General features: G+C 43.4%; 1 protein-coding gene across 1 annotated transcript in view; it reads right to left on the bottom strand.

The window, feature by feature from the left end:
- LOC135701051 (uncharacterized) overlaps positions 1 to 18,688 on the bottom strand; it is a 26,940-nt gene extending 8,252 nt beyond the window's left edge. Inside the window, exons 1-4 of the mRNA XM_065221757.1 lie at positions 18,364 to 18,688; positions 3,425 to 3,645; positions 2,819 to 3,348; positions 2,582 to 2,759 (exon numbers count right to left, since the gene is read on the bottom strand). Coding sequence (XP_065077829.1) covers positions 2,582 to 2,759; positions 2,819 to 3,348; positions 3,425 to 3,645; positions 18,364 to 18,660 — 1,226 coding nt within the window. The 5' untranslated portion in view covers positions 18,661 to 18,688. The remainder of the gene's footprint in view (positions 1 to 2,581; positions 2,760 to 2,818; positions 3,349 to 3,424; positions 3,646 to 18,363) is intronic.
- Between the last annotated feature and the right edge of the window lie 4,155 nt (positions 18,689 to 22,843).

Genomic DNA, 22,843 nt, shown 5'->3' with positions numbered 1-22,843 from the left:
ACTATATGGAGATCTTTCGAATATTTCCTGATGTCTAGGAAGGATGTTTGAAAGAATATCCTGTAACTTATGCAACGTTTGCTGAACATCTACAAAACTTGGATTTTACAAAATTTCCTCACCTTCTACGAATATCCCTGAATTTATTCCACGTTCCATATTTTTTTTCCATTTCTTTAAATTCTACAAAGATTTTGAATATCTTTGCACTTATGGAAAGACACCTAAGACATCTACAAATATTCTTGAACACCTAGAAAGTTCCTTGAATTTAGCGAAGTTCCCAAAACCTCCAAGAAGTTCATGGAGCTTTTTTGGAGTAAGATCTCTGAAAAACTGCAACGAAGTTCCCTAAACTGTGGCGAAGATCCCTGAAGTTCTTAGAAGTTTATTGAAATTCCCTGATTTTTTTCAAAACTCCTTACACTTATATGAAGTTTTACGCAGCTCCTGAAAATGCTACGGAATTCGAAAATCTTCTACGAAGTTTGCTGTTGAATTTTCACAACTATTCCAAGTCCATGAGGCTAAACAAAACTGAAATTATGTAGAGGTTACCGATCAATAATGAGCTTCCCTCAAATAAAATAATGTTCCTTTAACTTCTACGAAGCTCCTCAAATTTAAATGTATTCTCTACTTCTACGCAGTTTTCAGAACTTTTCGAAGTTCTTTTTTTTTCTACGATTTTTCTGGAGGTCTATGAATTTCCCAGAATATCTACCAAGTTTACTTAATTTCTACGATCTTTCCTAAACTTCTATTTGACTTTAAAAAATCTTTGTTGGTGGTCCAATTTTATTAATCATTGTTAAATAGTTGCATTGAACTTAACAAGCTTGAAAAAATACCGGTGAGTCAAAAACAAACACCAAAAATTCTGGAGGGGGCCTAGATAATTCTGGAGGGTTAGTTACGCCAATGATTGTTGGTATTACTGTGCATTGAAGGCCGAAATCGCTGCAAAACGGCCTCACATGAAGCGAAAAAAAAATTATATTTGCAAGACAATGCGCTTTTGTGCGCATCGCAAACTACGGCTAAAATCAATGGCGTACGACTCCAATTGCTTTCGCATCCACCGTATTTGCCCGATTTGGCTCCCTCAGACTATTATCTCTTCAAAAATCTCAAAAGATGGCTCATCAATAAAAAATTCTGCTCATGTGAGGAAATCATCGACGCTGCGGAGGAGCATTTTGCAGACCTTCCTGAAAATTACTTTTCGGACGGGATCATGAAATTAGAAAATTGCTGGAATAAGTGTACTGAGCTAAAAGGGGCTGTATTGAATAAAATTAAAAAAAAAAAGATGTTTTTTTATTCCCAAGTAGTTTACTTTTCACCCCACCTAGTATATTATCAAAATCTAAATCATGTGTGAAGCTTCTTCGTCAGCTTTATCCCCTAATTTGATTAATCCTGAATGAATAACCATGCAGTCTAAATTTCATCAGTTCTGTCATGTTAACTAGCTCCTACCAGTTTGCAAAATGGACTATTCTCAAAAACATCTTGCACCCCCCAAATAATTTCATGAAGGTTGTGCTTCTGTGTATTGATAATCATCAGGACTCATCTAAGAGTATTTCGTTTGAGTTTACCAAGTGAGTCCTTCAGTATTATGGAATTTTTAGAACGTCGTTCTAGTATAACCAGAGCTCAATTATTCTGTCTTACCCATTACAACCCTGACTATTGAGATTTACTAGATCTTGTGGATTTTGAGGTCAGGATCCAGCAGTTAATCCCAAGGAAGTGTCCGTATATTTTTTTAGTTATCCATTAGTTCCTTTGTCTTACCCATTAAACCGAGCCCTAGAAGTTGCAAAAGATGTTTACTGGACTTGCCCTGAAACGGAGGTCTTCTAAACATTCATTGAGATCATCTGGATTTATAGTGGAAGTAAATTGCTCTGCACTCTACACTTACAGATAAGGGTCCACTAAGTCCAAGAGTACTTTGGATTAGTTCCAGGGATGATAATCGATATCCGTCAATAACGTCTGCGTTAACTTCTTCAATGCAAATTCACCATTGCAGACGTTAAAGCTGCGTTATGGCGGTTATCGAATAGCTACACTGTTTTGTTTCAAAAGTGTCCAGGATTCTAATAGCGGACGCAACGTTTGGATTGGATCATTTGATTTAGCTCGTGGAAACATATGTTCTTGCACTGGAGGTTCTCTACATTTGTCTCTAAAGGCCAAACGAAGGCTTTGGGACTCTCCATAAACTAGATAGTTGGTTTTTGTCCACTGCGTAGACCGTAGAAAATCAAAAAAACCATCCCCTTCCCCATCCCCTTATGATTTTTACTTGGCTTATGGACGGCTCCTTTGCAATAACTGTCTTATTATCAATGGTTTGCTTTCTTAATCAAACTTGTAAATTACTTCTAGACTTGGTAAAGCTTAGTGCCCTTTGAACTCATTGTGAAGATCATTGTTATTCCAAAGTTCCCTTCTCCGATTTACAAGTTTGTTATTATAAATCTAGGCCCATAGTTTTTGAATCAACTTTGGGTTCGTAGATACCAGAAACCTCTGTTCTGACGTCAAGCGTATTAATCATACTCACAGTTCCTTCCGATGATGAACGTACGTCGAATATTCGTTGCTGTCCGAAATCTCATAGCAACTATCCATCCCCGTCAGTAGCTGATGGCGGCGTCTTAAGATCCCCCGGAGTATAATCAGATTTACAAGAACACTCAGCACCAGCCCGCTAAATACCGTACAAAGGGCGACAACTTTGTCTACAACACAGAACTATATTTATAGATCAAATAATGAATCAGAAAAACACGCAACTTACCATTGTAGTACATGGTAAACATAACCGAAAACAACCAAAACAAGCAGCATCCGAAGGCGACATACACCACATTGCGATTATCCATCTTCTGATAATTGCTCAGACTGGAGAACAAAGAGTACAGGTTGGCTGCCGCGAAGAGGACGTACGACGCACCGATCAGGACGTAGACAATGGTGGAGTAGAATGCCTCGTTGAACTCCGTCAACGCCGACTCCAGCAGCAAAGCGGTGAACAGCAGCGCCGCATGAATCGTAATCAACCGCCCAAATATGGTTTGAAACGTTGCCTCGAAGGCATAGAGCAGTGCCGTCAGGAACAGAGTCACCAGAGCCGTTCCGATGATCAACTTATCCACCCAGTCGAACGGATCCGGAAAGACGATCGTGTCGCAAACATGTGCCACCAGCACCGAACTTCCGGTTTCCTCCAGACAGTAATCGTTGTAGATCACCATCTGGTCCGGGCTGGACACCATCAGCGAACCGTTCTGGATCACCGTGAACAGGGCCCCGTCGTTGAACGCTAGACTGGTTCATACCAAATGAAATAAAATCGTGATATTTCGAAATTGATGATCCCCAATAGACTGATTTTGAAACTTACTGCTTGCCAATGCAGTGGCCGTCGATGGTCAGGTTGTGCCTCAGATAGGAGGCAAATGTGTAGCACGATTGATCGTACAGGTGAACTTCCCGGCTGACGATTGGTAGACGGGTTTTTCGCAGAGGATTCCTGCATTTGCTGATGCTTTCGTGCAGGAATGCTTCTCCCAGTGGGCAGCATTTTTTCACTGTCAGCGTCGGGGATGCCTTGATCGGTTGGGGCTGCAAGGATGAAGAAATCGTTGGTTTATGCGCATTTTTAGTTTATAGACACCTGCCATACACTACCACTCCTACCACTATTCTATTCAATGGAAATTCTGATAACGTTTCCACAAGATTAGTAAGTATTCCAAAAGACTTCCGAAAACAGTCTCCAGAACATTTTGAAGAGATTTTAGGACTAAGACATTCTTGAGAAAATTTCAAAGAAATCCTGTAAAGACTTATCAAAATGATTCGGACAATGATTTTTTTTTTTCAAAATCCCTTCCACAAAAAAACATTAAAAAACACTATATACCGCAGTTGGAAGAAATCATAAAAATTATGAGGCTTCAAAATAATTTTGAGATTCTAAATAGGATATACATAAAAAAAGGCGTTTCAAGATTCTGTTCGTTTCAAAAAGGTCAGGAGCTCGGCAATGAGTAAATTTGCCTCATGTTTTTCCAGATTTCCCAGGTTTTTCCTGGAAAAAAATTCCTTAATATGGGTACACCAAAAAAATTCCATTAGGTACACCACCTGTGGTCGATGTCACCGGTTTGAGCCAAACTTGGCCAAAATGCTTATTTTGGAATTCTGAACAAACGCCTTTTTTGATTTTGCTCTAAAGTGCCTAGATCCTTCTGGGCTACAACCCTGGATTTTCGAGATTTTTAAAAATTTAAACTTTCAGAAGAGATTTTGAAAAATCACCCGCCTATTCAACAGGACACCCTAAAACAAAGAAATTGAGAGGTGCGTTCAAAATCCTTGAAGGTACCCCAAGTAACATTTTAAGTTTTATGAAATACTACAAAGCTACTATAAAACAACATTCATAAAACCCTGGTCAAGACTGATTTGCCATTGATGCATCCACCAAAACCTCATTGATGCTAGAATCTGTCTAGTTGGCCCACCCTGGAGAAGATTCTGAAGGGTATATTATCGAAGCTCTTCAAGATTGATCTACTGCAAAATGGTTGTACGATAAACGTATTGAGATCCAGTTTAAAACCGTATTCAAGCCACAATAAAAGCTTTTTGGCAACAATTAAAACCACTATCCAAGCCATTTACCCTAGCTGCTTGCTAAGTTCAGTAGAAAAACAACAATCAAGATAAAAAAGGAATCATAAAAACCATCCAATCTTATCAAAATAATTAAAATAAAAACTGATCGTATCAAAAACCTGCCGAATTTCCAAAATTTTTAAATAGTTCGCATGAAGTGGCCTAGTTTTATGTGCCAAATAAAACTTGATGTAAAATGTACGTGAAACGATCGAAAAACTTTAGTCCGCCCACGGAAAACATCGATTTTACTAATTATTTTACATTAAGAAAAAAAATATATTCTTCAGATCGATCGTTAAGCTTAGTCGAGATTTCTGTTTCTCGTGATTTTTGCATTCTAAATATTTTCTCATTGCTAAATTAACTAAAATAAAACTATATCCAAGGAAATATAGATTGAAAATCGAAGATTGTAAAAAAAAACAAACAAAATAATTGTAATATGGCGGAGGCATAAAAGTTATTTTGCTTTCAAGAAATCCTTAACAAATTCATAAGGTATTGAAATGGCTTTTATGAAGAAAACTTGTAGACTGAATTGTATTTATCTAAAGCCATTTTGCTTGATCCTAACCCGTTCAAATTTATGGCAGCAGTTATGGCGGCAATGTTGCCTACAAAATGTTAAACGTCAAAGTTTGTTTATCTTTCGGTAGTTGCGCTGTGCGATTCAGCGTTCTTCCAGGCGATTCTCTCCCGATGGCTTGGAAGCAGTTACTCAGAAGTGTTCACAACGTTTCGCATTTCGCACAGCTGTAACCTCGATCATTCCCGAAAAGATCCCCTTCTTCCGGGTGGTTCTGGAAGTGCACCATCAAACGATGCAGGAATGTACGGTTGAATGAATTTTTTTTCGAAGTGATGACCCTTTCGCCGAATAAAATCGCAGCTATAGATCGGAAACCAACTTACTGACAGTTTCAGTGGTTTGCTGTCGGTACTGACACAAGTTATTCCGATTTTCATCTATTCGCAAGGTCTGGAGAAAGCTGGTCTGTTTTCAGACTGTTTTGTCAATGTTTTATGAACTTGAGGACCACGCTCACTTCACTCTTCTCCACCAGATTTTCAGTCGTTGATGGTACCCGTTTTTGCCGGACGTGCTGGTTCTTCTAAAGAACTAAATTTTACTGAAATCGACTTTCCTGCGGTCGTTAGCATCGCTTGAATTTTTCCTCCAACTTCGTTTATCCTTCGAGATATCCTTGTAATAAATTTGATTTTTATTTACTATGAGGATCCATCCTTAAAGTTCAATTTATAATCAGAGGAGATTTTATGATACACTTTTTAAAATCCTAAAAGTCAACAATACATGCCTTTTGCTCTCATTTAAAACCTAATGGTTTTATGATTGCTTTTATAATGATAGAACAGGTTTATAGAGTACTTTATCAAGACATTAATAAAACATTGCTAATGATGTTTATGATTGATTTATAGAACAGTTTTATGGTGGGATTGAGAACTATTTTAAATTTAATTTTAAAACTAGACAGGTTTTGACTTCTCGCCAGACTGTAAAAGGTTTTTAAAACAACGAAAAGGTGAACTACTAAGCAGGAACGTTTTACAATGTGAAATGCTGTATTTAAACTAAATGGATTATTCATTGCCATTATAAAACCATCATAAATCAGAGTGGATGCCAAATTATTGCAGAATTGTTACTTGGGACGTTATGGTACACTGTTGGTACATTACGAAAACATAATTTTATCAACTTTTGTGAAACGTGTCCTGCTGGATAGATCTTTACCTGCACATACCAAATTCAATGATAGGGGAAATGTCTCTTATGTTGGCCTATGGATCTAAGATTGGGCCCATATTTATCAATTTTATCTAGATGAACGCGTTATTGGGACGTTACTAATGGTGTTATGGTGGCGATCAGAAACAAACAAAACACCGGGTTCTGAGCAGCACAAATTGTGGATAGGTGCAGCTTTAAACTGCTAGTATATTTGATTAGCATAAATTCAATTTTAAAATGAGTGTTACTTACACTTTCGGTGCTTTCACCAGATATAAAGTTTCTGCTGGCTAGGGTTATGTTCTAGCCCTCTTTTTCAATTCTAGGTAGGTTAATTTAAATTCACTCAATTACTCACTTTAATAACAATTTACTAGACTAGGCAAATAACTATAAATTCAATTGTAGAATAGAAAATTTAGGTTTTACACTTTTCCTTTAGAATATGAACTTGATGTTATGATTATCTCGCCAAACTGACATCCAACGTCTTCTTTTCATCTCCGATGTTCCTTCTCTCTCTCTCTTCGTTCGCTCCTGTCATTCTATGACAGCGGACAGTTGAAGTCCGTGGTTCGGTTCGGGTGACACTACGCATCGCGACTTGAGGCAGTGATCCCAGCGCCAACATCCTCCCCCCCCCCCCCCCCCCGTTACACTGGCCACCGGTTCCAGTTTTACCACTATCTACTATGTCCAGAATAGCTAGCTTTGCGACAGGCCTACGCAGCAGCCCCTTCGCAGTTCTTATGATAGCCTGACGGATCCTTCCGTCACCCCCAGGCACAACCTCCATCACTCGTCCCCTGATCCAGCTGTTCCTCTTGCTGTCCTCCACGATCAGCACTAGGTCGCCGGTAGCGACAGCCCTCTCATCGCCGAACCACTTTGTTCTCCTGGTCAGGGTCTGCAGCATCTCTCGAGTCCAGCGCCTCCAAAAACAGTCGAGTTGATGGTTGATCAGGTTCCAGGAATTCTTCACTGCTACCGAGCTATCGGTCGGCTCCGCTACTGGTTGTCGCACCCCGGTCGAGTTGCCTAGCAGGAAATGGTTCGGAGTCAGTGCTTCACTTTCTTCCGCGTCCAAGGGCAGGTAAGTGAGTGGACGGCTGTTGACGATCGACTCCGCTTCGATAACAAACGTATTCCGCGATTCGTCGTCGAGCTTCCGATCACTACTGTTTGCGCCCATCCTCGCTTGCTTGACCGAACGCACCATGCGTTCCCACGCTCCGCCCATGTGGGGTGAAGATGGAGGAATGAAGTACCATTTAGTTGTCGTATTAGTCACAGTCGCGACAAGACCTTGTTGAAGCTGTCTCATCAGCACCCGCTCAGCGCCGTGGAAGTTTGTTCCGTTGTCTGTGTAGATTTCGGCTGGAGTACCACGGCGACCCACGAAGCGATGGATGCTCTTGAGGCAAGCATCCGTTGACAGACTGTACACTACTTCGCAGTGCACTGCTCGAACAGTGAGGCAGGTGAAGAGCGCTATCCACCTTTTTGCGTTGCTGTGACCGACCTTCACTAACAATGGTCCAAACAAGTCCAGGCCAACGTAGGTGAATGGTCTTGCGTATGAAGCTAAGCGGGCCGGAGGAAGTGAGGCCATTCGTGGAATGTGAGGTACTGCTTTACGGATTTTGCACATTGTGCACACGTTGGCGATTCTCCGGACAACTGTTCGAAGGCGGGACACATGATACCGCTGCCGTATCTCATTCACTACGGTCTCCGAATTGGCGTGTCGATACTTCCTATGATAGGCGTCTACGATCAGATCCGACACCCGGTGATTGTTGGGCAGGATCGCTGGAAATTTCACTTCGTTGCTTACATTTTCTGCTGCTCCGATTCGCCCATCCACCCATAGAATCCCGGTGTCGTCGATGAACGGCGTCAACTGATACAGCACACTGTGCTTGCTCAACCCTTCTGGGTGTGGTCTCGGATGATTCTGGTTGTTTGAGAGGATTGTCAGTTCTTCACGGTAAGTCTGCCCTTGTACCATCCGAATCAAGGTCGCTTCTGCCTGTCGTAGTTCCTCTTGAGTGAGGTAGCCTGTATGCTTCGCTTCACCGTAGATCATCCGTTTCAAATTTCCCACGTATCGATGCACGTAGGCCATTTCTCGATGCATGCGCTCCCATTTGGAGAAGCGATCACAATCTATTACTGCTGGTAGCACGACAGTTTCGACGTGAACGTTACAGCCACGTAATTCTTCCTCGACGACCCCTTGTGACATGTTCTGTTTTGGCCATTCTTTCTCAGGCCGTTGCAGAAACGGTGGTCCTTGGAACCAGACTCCTCCGACGTCCATGGATGGCCCGCTTCCCCATTTGGTTGCGTAATCCGCTGGATTCTGCTTCGACGGTACCCACCTCCACTCGATCACATCCGTCTGCTCCAGTATTTCACCAATCCTACAGGCCACGTACTGTTTGTACTTGCGGGGTTCCCCTCTGAACCAGGCTAGCACCGTCGATGAGTCTGACCACAAATATCGCTCCGTAACTTTCACAGTATGGGACTCAAGAATTGACCTCAATAATCGGGTCCCAAGCGTAGCGGCCTGCAACTCCATTCGCGGTATCGATAACGGTTTCAACGGCGCCACCTTCGTTTTCGCCATCACCAAAGCACATCTTGGTGTCCCGTCTGCGTCGACTATTCGAAAATACGCCACTGCTGCATACGCCGCTTCGCTTGCGTTCACGAACACGTGTAATTGCAGCTGACGGTAGCTCTGCTCGGTGGCGTTCGGGAAATAGTATCGGGAAATTTGTATGGTCGATATTCGCTGTAGCAGAACAGTCCAGCTCCGCCAACGTTCCCAATGTTTCTCGCTTATCTCCTGATCCCACTGTGTTCCAGCACGCTAAACATCTTGCAGCAGAATCTTGCCCTGAACCATGATGAAGCTTAACAATCCCAGCGGGTCGAAAAAGCTCATTAGACACCGCAGGACTTGCCTCTTTGTGGGACGGGAGTCGCTGTCCACGATTTGCTGTATGTCGTCCTTCATCTGTGCGCAGAAGCTCAGGGTGTCTTCCTCTGTCATCCACAGCATGCCAAGCACCCGGCCGTATTTCATGGTTTTATCCATAAACAGATGCCTGTTGCTAGGGTCCGTAGCCTCTCCCAATCGCTGCTTTACATGGATACTATTTGTTTGCCAGTTCCGCAGCAGGAAACCTCCTTTGCTATGGATTGCCTTCACTTGCTCCGCTATATCTGCTGCTTCCGCTTCGGTACCAAAGCTGTCTAGGTAATCATCGACGTAGTGATTGGATATGATTCCTTCAACGGCTCTTGGATACTCTCCGGCAAATTCTGCCGCATTTCTGTTTTTCACATATTGTGCAGACGCTGGGGAGCAGGTTGCCCCGAATGTCGCCACGTCCATGACGTAGATGTCCGGTAAAACGGTCGGATCCTTGCTAAATAGGAAACGCAGCGATTGTTGGTCCATCCTACGCATCCACATTTGATGGAACATCTCTTTAATATCAGCGGAGACCGCCACCGCATACTGTCGGAACCTTGACAAAACTGCTGGCAACGACGTAAGTTGATCCGGGCCTTTGAGAAGCAGTGTGTTGAGAGATATCCCGTTAACTACAGCTGCGGCATCCCAGATGAGACGCACCTTCTCCGGTTTCTTTGGATTCACCACCGCTCCCAGTGGTAGGTACCAGACCCGTTTAAGATCGGTTGTCTTCAACTCTTCCTCACTGGCTCGATGCGCGTAGTCTTTCAGCTGATATTTTTCTATCTGACGGTGAATGTTCTCCTTCAACAATGGATTCCTAGCCATCCGACGTTCTAGGCACTCGAGTCTTCGCAAAGCCATTCCGTAGCTCTCCGGAAACTCAATTTCATCATACCTCCACAGCAAGCCGGTCTCGAATCAATCGCTTACGCGTACAGTGGTTTTTATCCAAAATTTCTTGAGCTCTTCTGTCTTCGGCTGAAACCAATTCGGTCACCGGTTTGGCACCGACGTCCTCGAGGGCGAAATAGTCCTTCATCATTTCGTGCAGTTCACGGTCACAGTCACAAGCATGGAAGTTGAGTGTATTTGACAAGGGAACACCACCTCCTCCGTATATGCACCAGCCGAGACGAGTTTTCACGGCGACCGGTTCGTTGATTTCACCCTCTTTCACCTTCAACGGAATGTTAAGTCGCAAGTTATTGACCCCAATCAGCAACTGAGGGACCGCGTTCTCATATCCAGCAAGCGGAAGACCTTTGAGATGCCTGAACTTGTCCACGAAATCGTTGATGTGCAGCGTCTGACCCGACAGAGCCAGTTTCTTTACGGTACGGACATCCTTCAGTTTGTAGTGCTTTCCATCGTTAGCGCTTGATACCTTCAGCTGTAGTTGCTTCGAGTCTGCTTTGATTCTAGACACATCACCCGTCCAGGTTACGCACAATGGTGCCGCTTTTCCGCTGACGCCGATGTCGTTTGCGAGCTCCTCTTCAACGAGTGTGAGGGACGACCCATCGTCCAGAAAGGCGAAGGTCTTCACCGCTTTCTTTGGTCCGTAAAGTGTTACGGGAATAACGCGAAAAAGTAACGATTGATTCGACATTAGATGCGCATGGTTGCCAGCGGATTCGATATTTGAAGCTGGCCTCAGCGTTGTCGCTCTTCCGGATGGTTGATTACTACGGTTGGAATGAAGCAGAGGGTGATGCCGAAAGGTACATCCGTTGATTCCGCATTGACTGGCATTCCGGCAACTTCGTCTCCCGTGCGCATTTAAGCAGCTGCGGCAGAGTTCGTTGTGTTACACTTCCTTCCAACGATTGTCGATGGAGAGCGCTTTGAAACTGTCAAAATCCCGAACACGATGTCCACGTCGTTTACAAACGCAACACTGCTTCTCCTCGTTCTTCGGTTGCTCCGGCTGGCTTACATGTGTGTTGATTGTTACCTTATGCTTCATCCTTGACTTCTCCACGTTGGCACCTTTCCCGAATCCTCCTGTGAACTGCGTCACCTTGCTGGCCGATACCACCACGCCATTCATGAAGTCCCCGAAGGTCTTGAGGTTCACCGCCGGGTACCGCTGCATGAAGTTTGCCCACTCCATCTTGACGTGGGCGGGCAACTTTTCCACTAACTCCATCAGCAGACAGCACGTTGATTAACAGCTCCGGACGTCCGTAAAGCAGCTGGAGGGTGTTGATAACTTGTGGCACTGATTCTGGTAGTAAAAGACGGCTTCGCACGGCTTCATACGCGGCACCTTTCAAACACCGTTGCAATCTGGCAAGGTTTTCCACATTCGAATATCCACACGCGGCGGTTGTGTTCACGAAAGAACTGACAAAGATCGGCCAGTCCGCGGGGTCACCGGCGAAAGGGGGTAAATCGCGAGGCATTATTTGTCGTGCGGCTAACTGCGAAGGGGCAGGTACCGGGTTTGGTACCAAAGAAGTGGGAGGTACACTTGGTGCCGGAAAAGTTAGAGGCACACTTGGTGCCGGAATAGTGCCGGGCACACTCGGCTGTATATGGCCAACATTGGGACCCGTTGTTGGAGGCAACTGGGTTTGGTTTCATCCCAAAGGCAAAGAGAGAGGAACCGTAGGGGTGAGATGGCCTAGTAGAACAGGCTCAGTCCCAATTAATTTTGCCTGACTCGGGTTGACGAGAGTCGGACTAATCCCCAATTTCGCTAGCATATTCGAATAATCTTGACTCGGTTGAGCAACATCCTTATGTATAGTAGAATTAAGTGGTGGCTTACCTGGTGGAATTACGGGGGGCTCAGAGGGGAAAGGGTTACCAATAAATGTCGTCATACGACTTTCGACTCGCTGATCCGGAACCGTCTTGGGAATCGCGCCTGTGTTCCACTGCTGATTCCAAAAAAGGTTCGATACTTCCACTAAGGTTTTCCATCGTTGCTTCTGCTGCGCCGGATTGTGATCCATCGGCGATAATATCACCTTCTCCTGCTCCTTCACTGGGTTGACTTCCGTCTGACACCCCGTTGCCGGATTACGGCGCTCGACCGGTTCGTCGGACTTCGGTAATCCTCCTGCGGCTTCCTCACCTGGCGCGATTTCCGAGAAATGCTGCGGTTGCTTTGGTTGTCCCGTTCTTCGTCCAACTGTTCCTCCAGCAGGGTATATTTCTCCTGCATGAGCCTCTTCTCCTGCTCGATGGCCCGCTTCTCGGCTTTCAAGGCGCGCTGCTGAATGGCGCACTCCTCCTCCAGCTTCTGCAGCTTCAGGGCAATTCGAGCTGACCGGTTGGTCGACTTAGTGTTGACACTCAACGGCAAGCAATTGCGGCATGTAAATACCCGCTCGGCGACCGATTCTGTCACCCCCGCACAGCTCATGTGCCACCAGCTGTCGCACTGGTCACATTGGACGAAATTGTCGAACGATACGGGGCGCGAGCAGCTCACGCAGCCTCCCGATCGATTCCTGTCCGGCGTGTGGGATGACTCAGCATTATCGCGGGCTTGTTTCGCACTCATGTTAGTGAACTTGCGAAAGTTTTAAAGTGTGTTATGGTGGCGATCAGAAACAAACAAAACACCGGGTTCTGAGCAGCACAAATTGTGGATAGGTGCAGCTTTAAATTGCAAGTATATTTGATTAGCATAATTTAAATTTTAAAATGAGTGTTACTTACACTTTCGGTGCTTTCACCAGATATAAAGTTTCTGCTCGCTAGGGTTATGTTCTAGCCTCTTTTTTGGAACTATAAATTTGACAATTTTAGTTAGTTTACAATTCTAGGTAGGTTAATTTAAATTCACTCAATTACTCACTTTAATAACAATTTTCTAGACTAGGCAAATAACTATAAAATCAATTGTAGAATAGAAAATTTAGGTTTAACACTTTTCCTTTAGAATATAAACATGATATTATGATTTATTGGGTAAATTTTAATGAAATTTTGGGTGAGATGGCCTCTGCGTGTATTGATTTCACTTCGTGAGTTTCATTGTGAAATTTCTAATAGTTTTGAAAATTGAGTCGAAGGAACAGCGCGAGCGCGTGAAAATTTTGCACACTCACCTCAACAACCCACATCTTTCGCACCGAGCCATCGGAAAGACGTTGGGAATCCAACAATCCACTGTTCCTCGTTTCATAAAACGTTTCGGAAAACGGTTGACTTTCAATCGGAAGCAAGTGAGTGCAAGTAAAAGTGTTCCGTACTGCGTTGAAGATCACAAGCGAGTGGTTGCTGCTTTCAAACGCAAACCTAACTATTCCGTTCGGGATGTCGCGAAAAAAAAAACTACACCTGACAAAAAGAGTCGTGCAGAAAGTCAAGAAACGAGCAAAACTACTGCTGTACACACAAATGTTGACAAAACCACACTGCTATAACATGGACGATGAATGCGGACTTCAAACAAATTGCGGGAAACCAGTATGTGATTGCGAAAGACAAGTTCGATGTTTAAGAGTCCCTCGGGAAGTTCCCCAAGAAATGCATGATTTGGCAGGTGATTTTATCGTGTGTGTTTCGTAACAACTACAACCGTAAATCGCCAAGTCTACAAGAATGAATGCCCACCGTTTCTCAAATCACACAACGTTCGTTCAATTGAATGGCCAGATCTAGCCTCTTGTCACTACTCCAAGGACGTTCTGGAGTGGTACAAGACGAATGGACTCAATTCCGTGCCGGCGGATCTCAATCCCCCAAACACACCGGAGTTGCGGTCGATTGAAAGATACTGGGCACGAACTCCGTAAGCATTCTTAAGTGGTCACTACGGAGCAGGAAATGTTGAAATCATGGTTGCAAGAAGAAGAAAAGTTGATTCAACCGTTGTACAAAACCTTATGGGTGGAATTAAGAAGAAAGTTCGGGCTTTTGGATTTGGTGAAGAAATAGAGTGCAATAAAGATACGTTAACCAAGCTTATATATAGTATTACATTCCCTGAAAATTTCATGACAATCGGAGTACTTCTAAGTGATGCAATTTAACTGTGGACACCCTTTGTTAAAAAAAAAACTACAAGGGACAGCCTTATGGGGTTGTACGCAATGGTGACGTAGGACTATGTGGTCTTATATAATAAATCTTATTTGTTAACTGCAGCAGAAGCTTGTGTTTTATGTAAGAATAGGTATTTGAGCGGGGTTCTCTTTGTTTATACTCTTTAGTATGACGCACTTGACATAGATGGTCCACAGCGACTCACGAAGAGCTACTGATTCCGGTCAATAGCGGTGCGGCTTCTTTCTTCTTCTACAGATGCTCATGCGGGCTGCAGCTTGCTGCTTGCAGGCAGCCTTTCGTTGTGTACTGGAGAACAACCCAACAAACAATTGAGAGCTCTTATATAACACCTGAGTTGATCAAACGTTGAATAATAGCTTCCAGAGTTGAACAAGAATGTAGTTGTATTGCCATTTGGTTAAAAGCTTCAAAAACTGCTTGGAGCACTCTTAAATTATTGTTTAAGTTCGACCAACCACCAACCACAATTTTGTTGCTAAAAATAGCACAAGTGATAGGCACGTTTATATGACCATAAGGCAATGATTATTCGACTGCAAGAGAAGTCACTCAAGATAAGCTTCATATATTTCTCTCATATGATCAAAATATGTGTTCAAGAATAGAGCAGATGGAAACAGAAGCGGCTGGCAATCCGGGATCATGAGTTCGAATCTTGCTTCGAGAAACCCTCGGTGGAGTAGAGGTAAATTATAAATTCTCTCAATTAATGATTAGAGAGATTAATTGAAAGAATATCATTCAAAGATTAAACAGATGTTTGTTACTACCATCTCCATGATCACAGAATGTGAATTATGGCATAATTACATATTTTTTCAATGTGCACAAATAAATTAAATTAATAAAAACTGTTCTTCTTCTTCTTCTTCGCATTTCAAGCTTATTGCATATCGCTATTAGCTTATTGCGTGCTCTCAACCTAGTGTTCTTGATGCACTTCCACAGTTATTAATTAAGAGCTTTCGATGCCTGTACCATTTTTGCATTGATATGATTGTGTGGCAAGTCTAATCATACTTCTATGCCCAGGGAAGTCGAGAAATTTTCCAACCCGAAAAATTCCTAGACCGGACCGGGAATCGAACCCAGCCACCTCCAGCATGGTCTTGCTTTGTAGCTGCGCCTTTACCGACTGAGCTAAGGGAGGCCCCTTAGGGAAACTGTACAAGCAATTATTTTGGCGTACCACGATAATTGTTAAACTAATTTTAATCTGTGAATATTGTGAGTTCTTACACAACGGTTATTAAGGAGTCATTAAAAAGTGCTATTAACGCTTTTCACCGCTTGCTGTATAGTGATTATTTAGGAGTCATAAAAGAGTGTAACAAACGCCTCTCAGGTTCAATCTCTAATACTTTTCGAAGCAGCTGTTAGGAGGTGTCTACAAACGTTGTATTAGAGCTTTCACCAAAACAATAAAGCTTGAGTTTAAATATGTATCTATAAACGTTGTATAAAAGTTGCTTCTACTCCTATAGCGCGTATACATATAATGCTGTAGTTGAACAGGTTCCCCAAACCAGTGTAAGAGTTTTACAGAAGTAACAATAAACAAAGTGTACAGTTATTATTCAGCATGCAGTTGAATAAAATCACAATGGAAGCGTTTCTTCAACAAGAAATTGATTTTGGGTAAACGTTTTACTCAATACGTTAGACAACACCTTTGTGTTGCAGTTGTATAGGTTCTCCAAACCAGTGTAAACAAGGGTTTTATAAAAGTTGTGGTGAACACATTGTGCAATTATTATTCAACATGCAGCTGAACAAAATCAAAACGAAAGCGTTTCTTCAACTGGAAATTGTTACTTGGGAATGTTCAACACCACGCGCCGAAAGCACTGCTGCTGCTGATGCCAACGACCGGACACCACCACACACGGTGATTGGAACTGAATCCGATCAGCCTGGCTCAACCGCTGATCGGATAGCTAGCTGCTGCCGGGGTGCCTTTCGTTGCGTACTGGAGAACACCACCACTCACCACGTGGTGATTGAATAGAAACCGTTTAGTGAGACCGGATGGGATTCAACTTTAAAATCTGTGTTAGGGAAATCACTTTTCGCAGGCAATTGGTGGTTATTTTAATTATTATAGCAACAGTTGTACATTCGTGTAATTTTTAAAAGTGACATTTTGACAAATTTTAAAGTCTTAAATTAAACAGATATTAGAGTAGAAATATTTCTGATCGATTGGTGATAAAATTATTGAAATTGGTCCAGGGGCCGCTGAATTATTAACGTTCAAAATCTTTCATAATTTTGTTACATGATCCATTTTCTGTTTTCACAAAGTGTACCCCCATATAGAAATCACAGACGTAGTCCTACGTCAAAATTAAGTATGTTCAATTTGCGATAAGGAACGACCGACAATTGAAGAAATAAAATTGAATCAAAAGGCCAATATCATTAGCGACAGTGCTGCTCACAAAGATTGCTATTGTTAGTAAAGAGAATAATTATTATTCATAAAACGTCCAGTCAATTTATTTAGCGATGGCCATGAAATCCATTCCGTTGATTGGCCATTATAATTTCGCCTAATTTTTCAACGAGTTCCTGAAAAAAACATTAGCGAAAAAACAAAGGAAGACAATTGACACCATCATCAATTATGTCAAATTTTTCAGACTAATTTAACAGCAAAACCAGTTTCAACTTTGAAAAGACTTCAACGCGATTTTTTTTTGCGGGGGGGTATGTGTTCATAGACATAAAGATTTGCAAACATATAGAGGAAGTGTGTTGGCCATATGCACGGAGGCAGCAATCAAGAATTTCGTCGTGTCAATGTGATGAAAATAGGGGTTAAGATGACTGCACCAGACTGCTCTTTCTAGCATTCCGCACTGCGATGCAAGTGCAAAAGAGTAACCCGTTTTGTTCTATCGTACCTCCGTCAGTTTTACCGCTGTAAGTATGCCCAAAAGTGTCAGATTTCCAAAAATTTCAAAATCATGTGAGCTATTGTGCATCTATATGTGGTTGACAGGGATAGGGTCCCGCTGGCCATACGACCTTAATCAGGTTCAAATTAAGTATTTCGCAATTTTTCAACGCATGCATGCAGAACAGAATTGAGATTAAATAAATTTTGAGTTTATTGAAAATGCTAAAGTCTTAGGCTGTATGGCCAGTTACATAACTGGGACACTTCCCCTAGTTTGTTTTTTTATTTGTGAAGATAAGAAGGTTTCAAAACTCTAGACACAGGAAAGCGTAAAAGATTATTGTTTAACGAAAGCCTTATTCACACTGGGACAACATCAGCTGTCGATAATGCTTCGTCTTGAAGTTATTAACTGAAAGATTGGTCAAAGCGTCCATTACCATTAAAGTGATAATTACCGATGCCCATGAGGGCATCGAAAAACCATCACGAGAAGAACGCAAAATCCAACCGTGTCGACAAACACAAACGCTATTTTCGGCAAATGAGTTCATCCTCTTCTCGTCATCAAAAACTAGTTCCAAAGACATTGACATTTTGGGCAAACTCAGAAAACCCCAAAAACCCACCAGAGAAACACAGTTTCAAACCACCGAAATCACGATGACTCGCGCGCACGCACACACCTTGCCTTGGCAGCAGGCACAGAAACAGATGGGATTTATTGACACGCGAGAATCGCTCCCCATTTGTTATCGCGTTGCTTCTTTGCGGCTCCACCATATGCATTGACTGCCCGAAAGTAATTAACGTACGAGGCCAAAAAGGTGCACCTTACCCACCTTGATTATGCTTCGAGCTTTTGTCACCCCGCAGACAACCAGTTCTAACATTGTATGTAACCCAATCCTAATGCACAACAACAACACAGAGCCCTACAACACGGTAATGTATCACTTCGTTTGTCACACCTACCGACCGATTTGCGGCACATTTCAAATCTTCATCTCGGTCGGTTTCATTTGCGTTGACCTTGACGACCGCTTCGGCCGTGGCTTTTCCATCCGTCTGATTCAGTGCGTGGGAAATCAACCGATCGATGGCATTGTGATAATCCTCCCGCTTCTGATCCTCATCCTGGGCGTACGCCTCGTCCAGATCGTTGATCATTTCATCCTCATCGTAGGCCACAAAATTTGCACTACATTTGCGCGCGAAAACCGTCACAATCACCACTACCACCACCGCGACGAGTATCCTTCTGGTCGTCATTGCTCGGAAAACGACCAATTCGCGAACGCGCTGCGCGCTACTAATCTGCTCAGAACAAACCTCGAAGATGGCTCCCCACGAACTAACTCCAAAGGCGCAAACTTTGGCTTCCCCACAGTCGGTCAAGTCTGCCTATAGCACACATTTAACATATCTCTATCTCTTGTTTTGCCGCTGCTGTTATTTGCTCAACACACGCTTGCCTGACGGGGCCTCCCTTAGCTCAGTCGGTAGGGGCGCAGCTATTAAGCAAGACCATGCTGAAGGTGGCTGAGTTCGATTCTCGATCCGGTCTTGGTATTTTTTCCGGTTGGTAAATTTCTCGACTTCCCTGGGCAAATAGAGTATGATTGACAGGGACGATCAGAGACTGACTCAATTTCGGATTACCCTCAAATTGGGGTGAATTTTCCAGGAAAAACTCCTCGAAAATGAGGAAAATCGAGGTTTCGGATAATTGGTTGAGTAAAATTGTCATGGATTTTCCAAAACATCATTTTGACGAAATTGAGTCGACTTGAGTTGGTCGAAAATTGTACAAGCTTAGAAAGCTCTCAGTGAGCAACTGTGGATGTGCTCAAAGAACACCAAGCTGAGAGCTGGCGTATAGTCCCAGTAGGCACGTAATAATGCCAAAGAATAAGAAGAAAAATGCTTGCCCGAGCCGGCATCCGTCTACCACGGCCGCTGTTGTTAGCCCTAACTGGAGGAGGGTTGGGTGGGGACACCACCAGCAGCAGCAACCATCAGCAAGCAGTGCAACGCACACCGATCGGCTGGGAAGCACCAGTCAGAGAGGTAGATGATCTTTCTCGAACGTGAAAACCCCGGATTTTTTTATCTTGTTTTCGGATGAATGATTCAGCCCAGAGAAGCGTGGATAAACCGTCCCAATGAGTATGTATGTTTGTCTGTGATCTCTTGTCTGAGGGAGAAAAAAAAGTCAACCGAACGTTGCGCGGAAAAGAACGAATCGAGCTGAGTAACTGCACCTTACATTACAACTGCTGACTTGAACCACGGTCGTAAAGGTGCTGAGGGTTGATTTCGGTATCACATCGATGGCTGAGTGTTGCGCTTATCGCACTGATAAGCAACGGGGGGAAGACGCAATTATTGGCTTGTTTGTTTATGTTGAAATGTGTGCCAATCAAACAGGTACTAGGTATCGAAGTTGCTGGTGGCCGATCCAGCTCGACTCTGTCTAGCGAGATTGAAGCTGCTACACCACTTCCGCAAAAGCGGGTAAGCGATCAATAATTGAGTAGATCGATTAGTCGTTTGAACGTAACTGGCTGCAAACGATCATTGCAATGTTATTAGCGTGTGAATCGTTGATCTGAATGGACAGGTGAGATTAATTGATCGGTATGGGATTGATTAGCGACCTTCCGATGGTCTAGTCCGTAAAGGCCCAGCATACTTTTATTTTCTTATTTTATTATCGAGATTTTCAGTCTTGGGCTGGTTCACCTTCGCCCATGCACAGTGGGACGAGAAAGGACAAAATGGAGTTTTTTTCTTTTGCTATGTTGAATTTGTGTATTCATCAGCAATCAGTGTAGACCGTTTCAATGCTATTTTACAATTTTATTAAGTTTAAAAATATATCAGCCATTCCATAGCAAAACGATGGTTTGACGTAGGACTACGTCTGTGATTTCTATATGGGGGTACACTTTGTGAAACACGATAATGGAACATGTAACAAAATTATGAAAGAATTTGAACGTTAATAACTCAGCTGCCCCTCAACCAATTTCAATAGTTTTATCACCAATCAATCGGATATATTTCTACGCACATTCAACTGTTTAAAACTTCATCATTTATCAAAATTCCACTGTTGAAAATTGCACGAATGTGCAACTGTTGCTATGATAATTAAAATTATTACCGATTGCCTGCGAAAAGCGATTTCCCTAACACAGATTTCAAAGTTGGATTCCATCCGGTCTCACCAAACAGTGTTTATTCATTCAACGCGTGGTGAGTGGTAGTGTCCTCCAGTAAACAATGAAAGGCTGCCTGCAAACAGCGAGCTGCAGCCTACATGAGCATCCATAGAAGGAGGAAGAAGCTGCACCGCTATTGATCGGAATCAGTAGCTCTTCGTGAGTCGCTGTGGACCATCTATGCCAAGCGCGTCACCCTCATTCCAAACAACATTCAGCTCACCAGCCTCATCTGTGTTTAACACCCTAATAGCTCAGCATTCCTCAAGATAAGACTTCCTCTATTCGACGGTAATGTTGGTTTGCGTGCGTTGGATTGCCTGCGAAAAGCGATTTCCCTAACTCAGATTGCAAAGTTAAATTCCATCCGGTCTAACCGTCGACTCATGAGCTTCCTGAACGACCACACACACTAAGATTTTGTTTCCTTGCTCGGTAAATTTTACCGAAATCAGAACAGCTGAACGTTCGGTAAAACTTTGACCTTCATTTTAAAGTCCATTGAAATTTCAAAACATGTTCACCCTTATTTAAACGATCAAATCTTGTCATTTTAGTGTAGATTTAGTTTCAAAGTAACTGAAAAGCAATTGAATTAAATTGCATAAATTTTACCGAAAAGTTCAGCTGTTTAGCTTTTGGTAAAAATTACCAAAGTCGGCGATAATTTCTAAGTGTACAACCTTCTTGACCACCGTCAACACGCGTTCCGTCCAGGACACGGTACTAATACGTACTTCGGGACGCTCGGTCAGGCCCTCCACGACGCAATGAAAGATAACCAGCATGTGGAGTTGGCAACGTTAAACATTTCAAAGGCGTACAACCGGGCCTGGATGTCGGAGGTCATCCAACAACTAGCCAACTGGGGGCTAAAAGGTCTCATTCTCCAATGTATTAAAAACTTTCTGCACCACCGAACCTTCCAAGTCATCATCGGCAATCACTTTTCGAGTACATTCCGCGAGGATACGGGTGTGCCCCAAAGGTCCGTCCTTGCGGTCATCCTGGTCAGAATGAACTGAGTCTTCAGCAACCTGCCAGCGGGGATCCTAATCTTCGTTTACGCCGTCGTTAAAAATACAATAAAAATCCTCCGCATTAAACTGTCCCAAGCCGTCAACCACATTAACCACTGGACCATCAATGTCGGAGTTCAGCTGTCGGCTGAAAAGAGCGCTTTCGCGCACATACCCACCGATCCCTAACGTCACTGGTCACCATCGGATCTCAGGCCATCCGGCAGCATAAAATCGTCAAGATTTTGGGAGTTCGAGTTGACTGCAGCCTTTCGTTCGTACCCCACTTCGATGAGATGAAATCTAACTGCCGGTCAAGGTTGAACCTTATTCGCTCGATCGCCAGACGCCACCCAGATAGCAATCGGCACCTCCGGACCCGAATCGCCAAAGCGATCATCAACACGCGGCTCACCTACGGGATCGAGTTAACCTGTATGGCCAGAACAGCTCTCATCGAGAAACTCACTCCTGTGTATCAAAGAGCCAGGCTTAGGTCAGGACACACCCGTATCTCACAAACACACAAACGGCGAATTCCACCGACCCTTTCCACTGTGCCAGATCCATCATTCGGTGGAACACTTTATATACCACTGCCCGCAATATCAAAGACTTCGAAATCTGTTCGACATCCCCAGCAGGAGGGTGCCTGCCATTCATTTTGACTAAAAAAATGTCTTATGAAATTATGGAAAAATAAGATATTATGATGATATTTTGTATGTGTAAGTAATAAGAAAGATTATAAAATTTGTGTTTCACACATCAATCCTGCAAATTTAGCTTTGACAGAGTCACAATGAGCGTTTTTCTGATCGCCTCTTCGCGAAGAGTGAAGAGCGAATAGTGGGTGAGATAAATTACAAAATCGCTTAGGGCCCATGCATTAATTACTTACTTACTTACTTACTTAAGGGTCCTGTGCACCACCAGCGGTGCAAAGGGTCAACGTGAAAGACTTCCATCCTGGGCGGCTGCTCGCTTTTGCCTTGACCTGGGCCCAGGTCAGATTTCTATCGACTTGCTTAATTTCCTTATTGAGGCTCCGCCGCCATGAGCCCCTGGGTCTGCCTCTTCTGCGATGTCCTGCCGGATTCCAATCCAGCGCTTGCTTGCAGATTTCGTTTCCGCAACGTCGAAGTGTGTGGCCGACCCACCTCCACCTTCGCTCTCGAATTTCTGTTGCTATCGGCTTCTGATGACATC

Source organism: Ochlerotatus camptorhynchus, unplaced genomic scaffold, assembly GCF_037179485.1.
Source record: "Ochlerotatus camptorhynchus isolate MF236.1 unplaced genomic scaffold, CSIRO-AGI_Acam_v1.1 ptg000149l, whole genome shotgun sequence".
NCBI classification, from domain to species: domain Eukaryota; kingdom Metazoa; phylum Arthropoda; class Insecta; order Diptera; family Culicidae; genus Ochlerotatus; species Ochlerotatus camptorhynchus.
Note: the sequence above shows the minus strand (reverse complement) of the source record. Positions and strands in the feature narration are given on the sequence as shown.